Consider the following 11,413-nt stretch of genomic DNA (forward strand, 5'->3'; position numbering starts at 1 on the left):
CTCTCTCTCTCTCTCTCTCTCTCTCTCTCTCTCTCTCTCTCTCTCTCTCTCTCTCTCTCTCTCTCTCTCCTCTTTACTCTTTCTCTCTCTCTGTCGCGCGCGCGCGCTGCCCCTTTTTGGCAGCAGGGGGTACAAACTCCCCTCCTGGGAAAATAGGGGACGGTTCTCAGCGCCGCCTGGACTCCTCCGGAAATGGCGAATTAAACCGCGGGTCACGTGACGAGTCACAGCGCGGACCCTTTGACCCCTCTCCGGTTAGGTGTTATTTTTAAAAGTAAAATGAAATTAAATGGTATAAAATTTAAAGCCAACGGCACACGATACTATTTTTCCTACTGGATTGCTTGCGAGAGCCAATAAGGATGCAGAGTTTTTAATCAGGTGACGTGCGGCTAAATCCATATCTTTTTTTATTAGACTCCTGAATTGAGTGTTTTCGTGTTTTACGATAAAACGTTTGCGTCTTAAGCCTATCACACAATACCAGGCGACAGGAACAGGGGAATAGAATTTCCGACGCGATCGATTTGGTTGGAAGAAAATTTCCGACGAATCCAACGCGTCAAAAATTCTATTCCCTATTCCTATTGCCTGTTGCCCGACATTGTGCGATAGGCTTTACGTGATCCGAGGATGGGATGGGATCAGCTGATTCTCCAAGCCTCTCCGATTGGCTGCAACGCGTCACGTGGTCCATGCGTGCGTTTGTTTAAAATAAGTTTGAAAGTTGTCCCGCCATGTTGTGTAAACGTACGCGCGCGGCGACCGAGCGTTGACGAGAAGTGACATTCCGTCGTGACCACGGACGAACCGCCCGACAATGGCCGGGAATGATACGTTGAACGTAGATGAGGAATTGAAATCCGAGAGGACCGTCCGCAAGCGGAGATCGTTGATCTTCCAAGCGCGTGCCAAGACGTGCGAACGGAATGAAGGTTAGTTCGTTCTGCGAAGTGTTGCGGTCGAAACATCATCGCCGAATCCCGAATCTAAAGATACAAAACTGGAGATCGGATGTGGATTCTTACGGGCGACGTTTCGTTCCGAAAATGCCAACTTTTATGTCAAGAATCTGCTGAGCTCCGGAACAATTACTCTAATAACCGAACGTCTTCTTCCAGGTGAAGTTACAATCAACGAGAGCGATCCTACCTCGAAGGATGAGGACGAGCGCGATGCAAAGGACGGTGCCGAGGTTTTCAATATGACGGAATACTTGGAGAAGCTCAGGCAGGAGCGAAAGGACTGGCAAGAGGAGTATAGGAATCGCAAGGCTCAACGGAGAAACCTGGCCAAGCAGAAAGCAAGCGTGGAGAGACTAGGGCAGGTTGTCGATATAGACGCGGTGGAAGAAGACGCGAGAGATTTTATCTCGATGCGTCCCAATTACGAACAAATTAGCGAGAACAGAGAGAAGATGTTGGACTTGATGGTGAAGATATATACGTTCCATCGACTCACAAAAAAGTTGAACCAGCGATTCACGGAGAGAATAGAAAGGAGTATATCCAAGGCCACTGGAAACATGATCAAACATTCGGAGCAGTGAGGATGCACATGTTTCTAAGTATATTGTTTATTCTTCTAATTCTACAAATGTACAGGCGATAGGAGCATAATAAAGGTATAAATAACACTTAAATTAATTAAATATGCACAACACTACGCACACTACTAGATTATACGATGCTCGGCGTGTTTGCGGCGCGCTCGCATCAATGAGACAGCGATGAGATACAATAAATACAAAATAATTTACCGATATTTCTACAACATTAATCTTTATGTCTGTGGAATACGTCTACTTTCCGCGGAGAAGACTGCCTACCCTTCTTTCCGCCATTTCTGGCGCGTCAACGAGATTCGAGATATCGATTCGATCGTATGCAGATATTTAAAATGTTAAGAGCGACTCGTACGATCACGTTCTATGGTACATAAATGTTCAATGCTTCAAATAATCTACAATTGTACGGAATAACCAATAGAGCTGTCATCTGTGCAGATGAAAGCTCTTCCTCCTCGCTGCTTTCCTCTCCTTCTGCGCGAGATATTCCTTTCTCGACTGGCTGCTGTGCAGTTCCAGGATGTGGTTGATTTTCCGCACGATTTCCTCGGCCGTCACCGAGTCCGCCTCAAAATCGTGATTCTTGAAAGATGCTGATTGGTGAAGCGAATGACTTTGGCCTGTAACACAATCGGTGATAGTAAAATATCGTTTATGAAACATCAAGAACCAGTTTCACAAACATCGGTTAACCAGGGTTCAGTCGACTCCCCTATCTTTTTCGATCTTATTATTTAAGACAAAGAATCAATTAACCTGCGGTTAGCAGTTAACTGATGTTGTGAAACTGGCCCGAAGGGGATGCTGGAGTGATTCTGCACTTTTGGCACCTCTTGCTCCTAGAACTGTCAATTCGTGAAAACATTTGTCTAAAGTCCGCTGCAGACGATGCTTTTTTTGTCTGCTAGATTACTAGCTGGCGCCTCTGCTGGCAATCTCACGGACTTCCATGCTAGAAATTGTGTAGTTCGCTTGTCACTCTGCTGGCAGATCTAGATTTCCCTGATAGATCAGGTGCTACTTTTGCATGCTCATTGTGAGAACCAATCAGAATGTGGCTTTAGGTAACGTGATCAAAGTAGACTATGTTTCCACCGAGGGTCAGAGTCGGGTCAGAATCGGGTTGGGGTGAACGCTCTTGCGGTGGAAACACCAAACCCCAATCCAATTCTGACCCGACTCTGACCCTCGGTGGAAACGTAGTCACATTTTCTTTGCACGAGGGTTACAGTACTTGAGCTTCAAGCAGAGCTGTCACGCGAAAACCAGCACCGTTTGAAGTCAAGTCAGTAACACAGTCAGCAGTACTGCTATCATCGCTGCCCACAATACAGTGAGCATGCAAATCCAGCTAATAATCAGGCAAAAAAGCATCGTCTGCAGCGGGCTTAATATACAAATTATGTGGCTTTTGTGTACGAACCGACAGTGTTCCACTATTCAGATTAAGTCAAAGAAGCATGGTATCATTGAAATTAAGTTTAGAAGCTTAACAAGAAGTCTATTCACTCGAATAAGTTGTAGGTTACCTAATCTTCTTTTTTGTATATTAGACAAATATTTTCACGAATTGACAGTTCTAGGAGCGAAAGGTGCCAAAAGTGTAGAATCACTCAAGCATCCCCTGAATCTTCAGCGTAAAACTTTATTTGAAAATCGCAAAAAATAACGAATTAATAAATAAGTTAATAAATCGTGGAGCAACGTGTATAAAGAAAGTAACTAACTGAGAAAATTATCTGAAGCGTTGGATTGCGGGGTATAAACCAGTGTAAACACAGTTTTCGATCCCTTAGTCTCCGTCACTTCGCACCAGGCGATGTTGTCTATGTGATAACTGACTGCTCGCTGTCTGTTCCAAAATCTAGCAGCGCCTTTGCCAGTTATTACTGGATCTATCTCTATCTTCTCGCCCGATATTCCGAGATGAATCTCGGTCTTTGCTCGCATCTTGTTAATTATATACACCCTGCAAATGGAAATACGTACGTTATGCAACCTCAACATTTATATTATTCTTTTGTTTTTACAATTTAAGCCAACGGCACACGATACTATTTTTCCTACTAGATTGCTTACGAGAGCCAATCGGGATACAGAGTTTTCGATCAGATGACTTAAGGCTAAATCCTGATTGGCTCTCGCAAGCAATCCAGTAGGAAAAATAGTACCGTGTGCCGTTGGCTTTAATTTTCAATGCTATGCTTTTGTTTTCAACAATATAATTGTTCATCACTTCCGTATTTTCGTGTAAATTACTAATTACTTGTTATTACAGTATAGCTTTATTCTAATTGAAATACTTTACAAAAGAACTTAATACAAAAGAACGTAATATCTAACATAAAGTATAGAACTACCTATACGACTGATACAACGGCGCCTCCATCGCGGTAGTGTGACCCTCCATCTTGGCCAGGTCATTCGCTACTTCCTCCTGCTCCTTGTTTTTAATCTCCGGGTCCTCTTCATTTTTCTTCTCGATGCAACTGATTGTGTTGTGTCGCGCTTTATCGCTCGGCTTCATCTCGATCAGGCCCAGCGTGGTGAACTCGAACTTGGAGATTGTTTCACACGGGTCCAGGCAAGGGAAGGCCGAGTCTATCTCACCGTCGTCCTCGGTGATGTACAGCCCATAATCTGAGACGTTCTCGCTGGAAATAACGGCCGACGGGGACCTCATGAATAAGACATACACGTTCTGGCAACGGGAATTAACTTGTTACAGACTTTAAATTATGATCGGGATGTTCACTTGCATATTTGTAGCAAATCAACCCGATGAAGTCCAACACCCGTGCTGTCACTGTCACCACCACCTGAAGCGGATACATCCGGTCCTCTTTCGGCAACATGCACATGAATATTCTGTATTTTCTTACAGGGATGCTCACCTGCGCCTGCAAACATTTTTCGAATATACAACGAATCCATAATTTTTTTTATGGAAGTCACAAAGCTATAAGATTAATTAATGCATAATCTTTACGTTTTGTTATCAGAAACCTTGTAATATATGTGATTTTTTAATTTTTGTAAATAGTAAGTCGCCAGTGATAAAAGAAATACAATCAAGAATTAAAACGACCTAGGCAGAGCAGTTTTCCTCTGGGCTGGTGTACGACTAGACATTTGTCTGTCGGCGTGCGGAGTGACGTAATCGATCTCTTTATTTCGATGGATATACATTTACTTTTTATGTACTACATGTTTCCTATCCTTTGCTCTAACAGTTGATCGGGGTAGCGTAAGATACACTTGAGAAGAAGGACCAGTATTACTAGCCGAAACGTCGTAATTTAATTTATTAAATAAGATTTACCAGCCTAGGTCGTTTTAACTCTTGATTGTATTTACATTATTTTTTATTTACTAAAACATCTTTTGAAAATGAGCTTATTTAAGGAAAGTGACAAATCAATATTACATACGTTGCCATCAAATTTGGCGTATTCCTTGAACGGATTCGGTGGTAAATTAGGACACTTTTCGAGCTGTTCCGACAAAAGAGATTGTCCCCTTTTCAGTGGCGTTTTCCTACGAAAATCTTTCCTCTGAAACAGATCTGACTGATCTGTCGGCGTCACGGCATTAGGATTGTGCTCCCACTTGACATGCTTGACTCTGGCAGCCTTTTTCCTTTCCATGTCCATTTTCTCCAGTCTTTGCGCAGTATTGGATCTCTGTCTGTGACTGCTGTGACTGAATTCCATGTCTAAAACAATGTTGCGGTCAGGAGAGCGCCATAACAAAGGATTTTAATTAAAAACAATCTGTACTCTCTGATCTAACTCTCTTTTCGATCAGAAGAAAATTTATACGCCGTCAAAATTATTTTGCGGGCGTTGATGTCAAACCGAATCAATTCCGACTCGAGTTTCGAATAACATATTGTGGATATTATTGTGTAAAATAATACAGAGCGAAAGTACATACCCATTTGTATATCGTACGATTCCCCCATTACGTCCAGATCCTCCTCGTCGCTCTCTTCCATACCAGGATAACATTGCAGAGTCCCGTTCTTCATCAGCTGCTTGGGAATATCCTCCCCCAGTATCACCATGTCACACATACCTAATCGACAATGACAAAAGGTATTAATTTAGCGTAAAATAATTACAATTCGAAATAAAATAATACAGAGCGTAGTGCCGTAAATTGGCACATTTAGCACGTACATTATTGAATTACACTGGCACGTGAACGATGAATTTCAATCCAATTTATCTCGCAGAGGCGCGTTATCGGGAATGCCTCATTGTCAGGACACTATCCTGACGGGTGCAACGCCCCGCGGATAATCCGTTGACGTTTCTAACCTAGATTGATCGTAAGTGCAAACCTGTGTCGTCCGTCGCGAGAAAGCTGTCCCTGATGTGCGACAGGAGCCAGTGTTGATTGTCGTAGAGAGCCATTCCTGTCCACCCTTTTTTTTTCCTCTTCACCGACCAGATGTCACCCGTTATATTCGTAAACACGATCGCGTCGCGATAAAACGCGCCGCCCTCGATGCGGCCCTCGACGCGGCTCTCGAGAAGACTTTTTCACACTCTTGAAAACGAACAATTGGATTTTGCACGCACGTTATCTAGTTATTTACGCAACAGTCGGTGAAACCTGACGTTCAAAAAGAAGACGTTCAAAACTGAAAACGTCATTTCGGAGCTGTGACCACGGTCTTACATACAGGTCCTTCGAGTCATATGGTGGAGGTAGGTCGAATTTTTAAGCCAAAAATCGTTTGTCTCTTGGCCACGAGAGTCGCTGCGGTAGTAGGAGTTAGGACAGAGACACAGATATAGAAATCACGGTTTCTATCTTTGATAGTCAAAGGTTTCTATATCTGTGTCTCTGTCTACTACCCTACCGCAGCGAATCTCGTAGCCAAGAGACAAACGATTTTTGGCTTGTAGATCGCGAACCGTTGATTCGTTCGAGTTTCGAGACCGAACCGAAAGATTCAGAGGTTACCAAGTGGCGCAGTAGAATAACAGCGAGTTTGGGTGCTTGCCTCGAAGAAAACCTCGCTACCGTGGCTAATCGTGGTTTGCTGAAAATATTTTGCTACCGTAACTGGGAATTTCTAGTGCACGGCGAACGGTTCGCACCTAATACAACGGGCACAGTAGCAAAATATTTAGCTGTCAGAACCAAATGTTGGCTATCCATAGTTTACAACTGACATTTAGTTGCCACGTGCTGTTTTTAGCCGCGGCAGCTCCAGTTTTCTTTCCGTGTGCACTGAGTGCACGCTGAGGCTTGTTTACAGTCAATTCTTATATTTAAGGATCGTCTTGAATATCTCTTGAAATATTCCTCGGCCAATGAAATAATCTGTACTGCATCCGTACGAAATATTTTTTCAACGTGTATTCAGACAAAGTTAAATGTAAGATATTAGCCGAATAGATAATGATATTGGCCAAACGAGCGGTGGATTATCAAATGACAATTGTGTGAAAAGAAAGCTTGAGAAGGATCCAAATCTGGGATCGAAACGTTGCATGTTTTTAAAAAAAATAAAAAACACTGGCCTGTGTAGGTCGTTGAAGACTATATCATTTGTTAAATGTAAGAATTGATTATAACCAGGCCTCAGTGTGTAATCAGTGCGCACTAGTGCAAGGAACCGAATGCGCGATAAATGTCACAGCTTTAGGAGTGGACGTTGACGTAACGTTAATATAAATACGCGAAATGTATACGGGATTGATCTAGTCTAGCTGAATTCTGAATCAAGGAACCACTCGATAATACACTAATCTATCAATCTAGGGTGCGTCCCGTTTCACGCATGATATGCATGATGCACCATTTATCCTTCTTTAACATTTGGTAAGTAACAAGGATAAACGATGCATCATGCGCATTATGCGTGAAACGGAACGCACCTCTAATCTGTAAGCTCGACGGACTCTTTGGTGAAGTAGCCTTTCAACGTGATTCCGATTTGTTAAGGCCAGCGCACGTTTATTTATACGCGCTGAATCGTAAGGAAGTAATTGTAAGAGAGTTCCTTAATATTTATAACAAAACATCGCGTTTAACCACGCACTTTAACACCTATTCAGATTTTATGATGTTATAATGTTACTTATTTTATTATTTAGATTTTCTAGTAATTATAAAAACATTAAACGCGTAAAATTTAAACAGTATGCCTGGTACACGAATGTTTTAATAATCAGAATATTCCAGGATTTACGAAATTACTCTTACAATAAAAGATTATTAAGGAACAGCGTAGCGCATATGCGTTCCACAAGAGCTGCGAAAAATCGGCAGAGTTACGCGGGGAGCATGTAGAGGTAGGAAGTTGTCGATGGGCGACTGTGACCCACTGTGCTAAATCGCAAAATTCTCTCGAGAGCTTCGAAGAAGGTAACAGGAGCGCATATGGAGCAAAGAGGTCGACGGAGCTGCGCCGCGCTCCCTAGCGCCATCTCTCGGCGCGCCGTGGCAACCTCTAGCCAGCACGCCTGGCGCCATCTCTCGGCGCGCGCGCGACTCACTCCAGCTCTTGGTAGACCTCCTTGCTCAACGTGTTGCCCGCATAACTTCAACGATTTTTCGACGATCTCTGAAGATGCGAATTCTAACCTTGTTACTTTTCGTGGCTCCTGTCGTGTCATGCTACCCGGGTAACTTTGACGATATTCCGAAGCTGTCGGAGACACCTATTCCAATTCTCTCTATCTCTTATGTCGCAAGTATCATGTGAGAGAATCAAATAAATGCTCTCCTTAGATTACAACGCACAAATGTTAAATGTTAAAATTTTTTAAGGATACATTTCAAAATGTTTTCTTCTATAATGACTCCTGTTTACTAATTGTAAAACAAATAACATTAATATTAACAAATTTTCCTCGTTTAATTTAGATTTAATATTTAATTTAGAAAAATATTGTTTTAGAAGCTTACAGGTTTTAAATATCTATTGTATGCTGTTACTTCCGATTGGAATAAAATAAAAAGTAATTTTAATTATTTGTTAAAATGGCAGAATATTATTTGTTCGCGTATCAAAAATGTTAACAAAGATCTCGAAAATAGATTTATCCTCTAATGTTGTTAATTGAACGTTTTGGTAAACGAACAAAGAATATTTTTCATTATTTTAACAGAAAGCTTTTCGTCGGAAACACACATTTCAGACGCGTCTAATTGTTACATTCTGTTACAATTCGCGTGACTTATAGTAAGTAAACCAGGGTACGATGTCAATGTTGCTGCCGAATGATTATACTGTATCATTCCATGCGCACAAATCTTTAATTGGACCATAGTAATTCGCCTATAAATAGCAATAATTGATCACGTGTTGAACAATAAACTCTCGTTGCGTTCAAGGTTTCATGACGTTACATAAATTCGACAAACGAACGAGAGCGACAAAATGGCACGGCAGACAATTATATCAGCAATCAGGATGCATTTTTATTTATTTATTTATTTAGAAAAATGTTTTTTCTTTACGGGAACGCCGTCGACCTTTTGGTCACGTAGCGTATACTGGCATCTTGATGTTCCCAATTCTTATTATCTTCCCTGGGCTTTGTCTTCTCTTTAAGCTGCCTTTTTGGCTACTTGACCTCTGGGCCCTATTAATCGTCTCTTACGACACGGAAGGCTACTTATTCGTTGGCGGATCGACACGCCAAGGATGCATTTGATGACAGTGATTTTATGTCGGCGCGAATTCTCGATGACCGCTGGTGTTTCCGTTCCTTCGGCCAAAGATGTCATCTTTGCCGTTTCAATGTTAATAAGCGTGTTCATGAAGTGGCACGAGGACAAGTGTTGCTGTCGCGACGCGCGATTAAGTTAGGGCTAATCGCCGACGCACGTGCGCGTACGTACGCACACGAGGAGAGGGAAGGAGCGGATCGTCGCAACGAATAATTGTCGCCGATCGCGTGCCAAATTGTCCCCTCCCCGCCGAGGTAGGGGAGCGCACCTTCGAAGGGACGAGCGGGGTGCGGTAGATGTTGCTAAAATAAAAGCGAAACAAGACAAGGTCCAGGAGGAGTGGCGAGGCGAGCCCACGGCGCGCAGAAGGGCTGGACATTTTTTCGCAGTACGCGCGAGTGCGAAATCAGGAGCAGGTACCGCATCGCGCCCTCGGAGAATTTTCAGCTGCGTCCTCGGCGGGCAAGAGATACAGTGAACGATATAAAGTTTTCGCAGTGAGGCCGAGAAATATGCCTTTCGTCGTTTGTGCCTTTGCAGAAGTTGCCCGTGTAGTGAAATTTGTCAATTTTTCATTTCCATATCGTTTGTTTCGCGGACCCCGAGATATTTTTCATCTTTACGCCACTCATATTTTGTTATAAAGAAGAAATCGTGGTCTCTTCAAGACGCGTAAAAATGACGCGTTATAAATATTGCTTCACAAATCGTGATTATGCATCACCCTGATTGTTGATAGCAAGCGATATAATTAAAAGGGTATTTTGTATGTATAAACCTAGCGTGTGTTAGCCAAGACGTTTGAAAGCAACTCAATTGGAGATCGGTATGGCATTTAGTTTCGCCACAAATACCAATTGATACCTTAGCCAAACGGTTCGTTTGTGTCTTACGATGACCCGTTTCTTCACACGACGTACATACTCAATCGGCTAAGTAAATTGAAAGTTAAATTAACGTCCCAACTCTCGTGCTGTCAAAGAACAATGGAGAAATAAATAGATTTACTTAAAAACAAAAAAAAACGGAACGGATATTACAAAGAAACATATTAACGAAAGATTTTTTCACTGTAATTTATCAAGCCAATTTCCTTGGGATAACAGATTGATTTTATTCATTTATACATTACATTTAACTTTTTGCAGACTCAAAGTGAATATATAGCGAAATTACAATGTGGGAAGATGAGGCTGCACCATGGGATAGCGGGGAACCTGCACCGGCAGCGGGCGCCGAGGGTGCAGCGGAAGGTGCGCCTGCCGAGGGTGCGCCTGCCGTTGAGAGACCGGTCCTGAACTTACTGAAGCTCGAGCCACCGCATTACAACCATCACTGGGTTCGACCACTGTTTCTCAATTATGCGTATCTTTACGATTATAGGTAAGACGCGTGATTAATGCAAGTTAATATACATGAAATTAAAGTCGAATCTCGATTGGCCAGCAACAATCGTTTTTAATCTTGATTATCTCTCGATGTTCAATCTCGGAATGATCTTTTTGACCTAATAGGAAGAACTATTATAACGACGTGATCGACTATCTTGATTCGAGGCAGAAGGGTTTATTCCGCGAGCCGCCCAGGGCTCAGGAATGGGCAGAAAGGGCTTTAAGGACCTACGATGAAAAGAACGTGGATAAAAGCTTCAAGCGATCGGCCGACATGAAGTACATCACCAATTTGAGACTCAGCCAGACATCCAGACATTATAGCTACCATACTCGTGCCTACTATAGTTTGAAGTACCAGAAAATCCTGTGAATGTCTATTAAAAGACAATCAAAGGTAACTGATATGTCACATATCCGCTCACGTGTATGCAGTCTCTCACGTGTAGGATCTTTATTAAAATAATTTTTTTCGACGTAACGTCTTTCTAATCTAATTGTCTTCTATTATATCGTCTTTTTGCGACTTGACAATTTTTATTAGGTATTTTGTATAAGCTAGTGAGACAAATAGCATTGCAATTTACGTGTGTTTGATGATACTGATGCAATCGATAATGCAACGTCTGTCTATTGCAATTAAAATGATATATTGTATATTTGTATACTTCTTTGACATGTGTATCGTTAGAGATTGACACTGTAAAATATATCTTCGCTCCTAAATGAATCTTGTCAAATCGATCATTAATTGTCATAC

The 11,413-nt window shown here is 42.2% G+C and overlaps 3 protein-coding genes across 6 annotated transcripts; 2 read left to right on the forward strand and 1 right to left on the reverse strand.

The window, feature by feature from the left end:
• The first annotated feature begins 536 nt into the window (after positions 1-536).
• On the forward strand, positions 537-1,642 carry LOC105568517. The gene is made up of 2 exons (XM_012024242.1): positions 537-935; positions 1,122-1,642. The coding sequence occupies exons 1-2, from the start codon at positions 821-823 to the stop codon at positions 1,547-1,549; spliced, it is 543 nt and encodes a 180-aa protein (XP_011879632.1). The 5' UTR covers positions 537-820; the 3' UTR covers positions 1,550-1,642.
• Positions 1,561-6,328, reverse strand: LOC105568516 (target of rapamycin complex 2 subunit MAPKAP1). Of its 2 annotated transcripts, none has more exons than XM_012024239.1 (7): positions 5,913-6,328; positions 5,504-5,644; positions 4,999-5,282; positions 4,298-4,467; positions 3,928-4,221; positions 3,295-3,536; positions 1,561-2,187 (listed from the first exon to the last, which is right to left on the reverse strand). In XM_012024239.1, exons 1-7 carry the CDS (start codon positions 5,983-5,985, stop codon positions 1,994-1,996), a joined length of 1,398 nt encoding a protein of 465 aa, XP_011879629.1. In that variant the 5' UTR covers positions 5,986-6,328; the 3' UTR covers positions 1,561-1,993. The 2 variants fall into 2 exon arrangements, with proteins under 2 accessions (XP_011879629.1, XP_011879630.1); XM_012024240.1 differs by lacking the exon at positions 5,913-6,328 and adding an exon at positions 5,749-5,904.
• A 3,211-nt stretch (positions 6,329-9,539) lies between these two features.
• On the forward strand, positions 9,540-11,383 carry LOC105568518 (flightin). 3 transcript variants are annotated; one of them, XM_012024243.1, is made up of 3 exons: positions 9,540-9,678; positions 10,411-10,645; positions 10,777-11,383. In XM_012024243.1, exons 2-3 carry the CDS (start codon positions 10,440-10,442, stop codon positions 11,024-11,026), a joined length of 456 nt encoding a protein of 151 aa, XP_011879633.1. In that variant the 5' UTR covers positions 9,540-9,678; positions 10,411-10,439; the 3' UTR covers positions 11,027-11,383. The 3 variants fall into 3 exon arrangements, with proteins under 3 accessions (XP_011879633.1, XP_011879635.1, XP_011879634.1); XM_012024245.1 differs by lacking the exon at positions 9,540-9,678 and adding an exon at positions 9,858-10,021; XM_012024244.1 differs by lacking the exon at positions 9,540-9,678 and adding an exon at positions 10,207-10,334.
• The last annotated feature ends 30 nt before the right edge of the window (positions 11,384-11,413 follow it).

Source organism: Vollenhovia emeryi, unplaced genomic scaffold (assembly GCF_000949405.1).
Source record: "Vollenhovia emeryi isolate VEMERY1.0 unplaced genomic scaffold, V.emery_V1.0 DF939128.1, whole genome shotgun sequence".
Taxonomy (NCBI): domain Eukaryota; kingdom Metazoa; phylum Arthropoda; class Insecta; order Hymenoptera; family Formicidae; genus Vollenhovia; species Vollenhovia emeryi.

What these genes read in the sequence shown, in the direction of transcription:
- LOC105568516 (XM_012024239.1), bottom strand. Translation starts at nt 5,985, where the DNA reads ATGGCTCTCTACGACAATCAACACTGGCTCCTGTCGCACATCAGGGAC. An exon ending in TCTCGCGACGGACGACACAG is followed by an intron (nt 5,645 to 5,912) that starts GTTTGCACTTAC and finishes ATTGTCGATTAG; the next exon opens with GTATGTGTGACATGGTGATA. An exon ending in ACGCCAAATTTGATGGCAAC is followed by an intron (nt 4,468 to 4,998) that starts GTATGTAATATT and finishes AAATGTTTGCAG; the next exon opens with GCGCAGGTGAGCATCCCTGT.
- LOC105568518 (XM_012024243.1), top strand. Translation starts at nt 10,440, where the DNA reads ATGTGGGAAGATGAGGCTGCACCATGGGATAGCGGGGAACCTGCACCG. An exon ending in GCGTATCTTTACGATTATAG is followed by an intron (nt 10,646 to 10,776) that starts GTAAGACGCGTG and finishes TTGACCTAATAG; the next exon opens with GAAGAACTATTATAACGACG.
- LOC105568517 (XM_012024242.1), top strand. Translation starts at nt 821, where the DNA reads ATGGCCGGGAATGATACGTTGAACGTAGATGAGGAATTGAAATCCGAG. An exon ending in GACGTGCGAACGGAATGAAG is followed by an intron (nt 936 to 1,121) that starts GTTAGTTCGTTC and finishes GTCTTCTTCCAG; the next exon opens with GTGAAGTTACAATCAACGAG.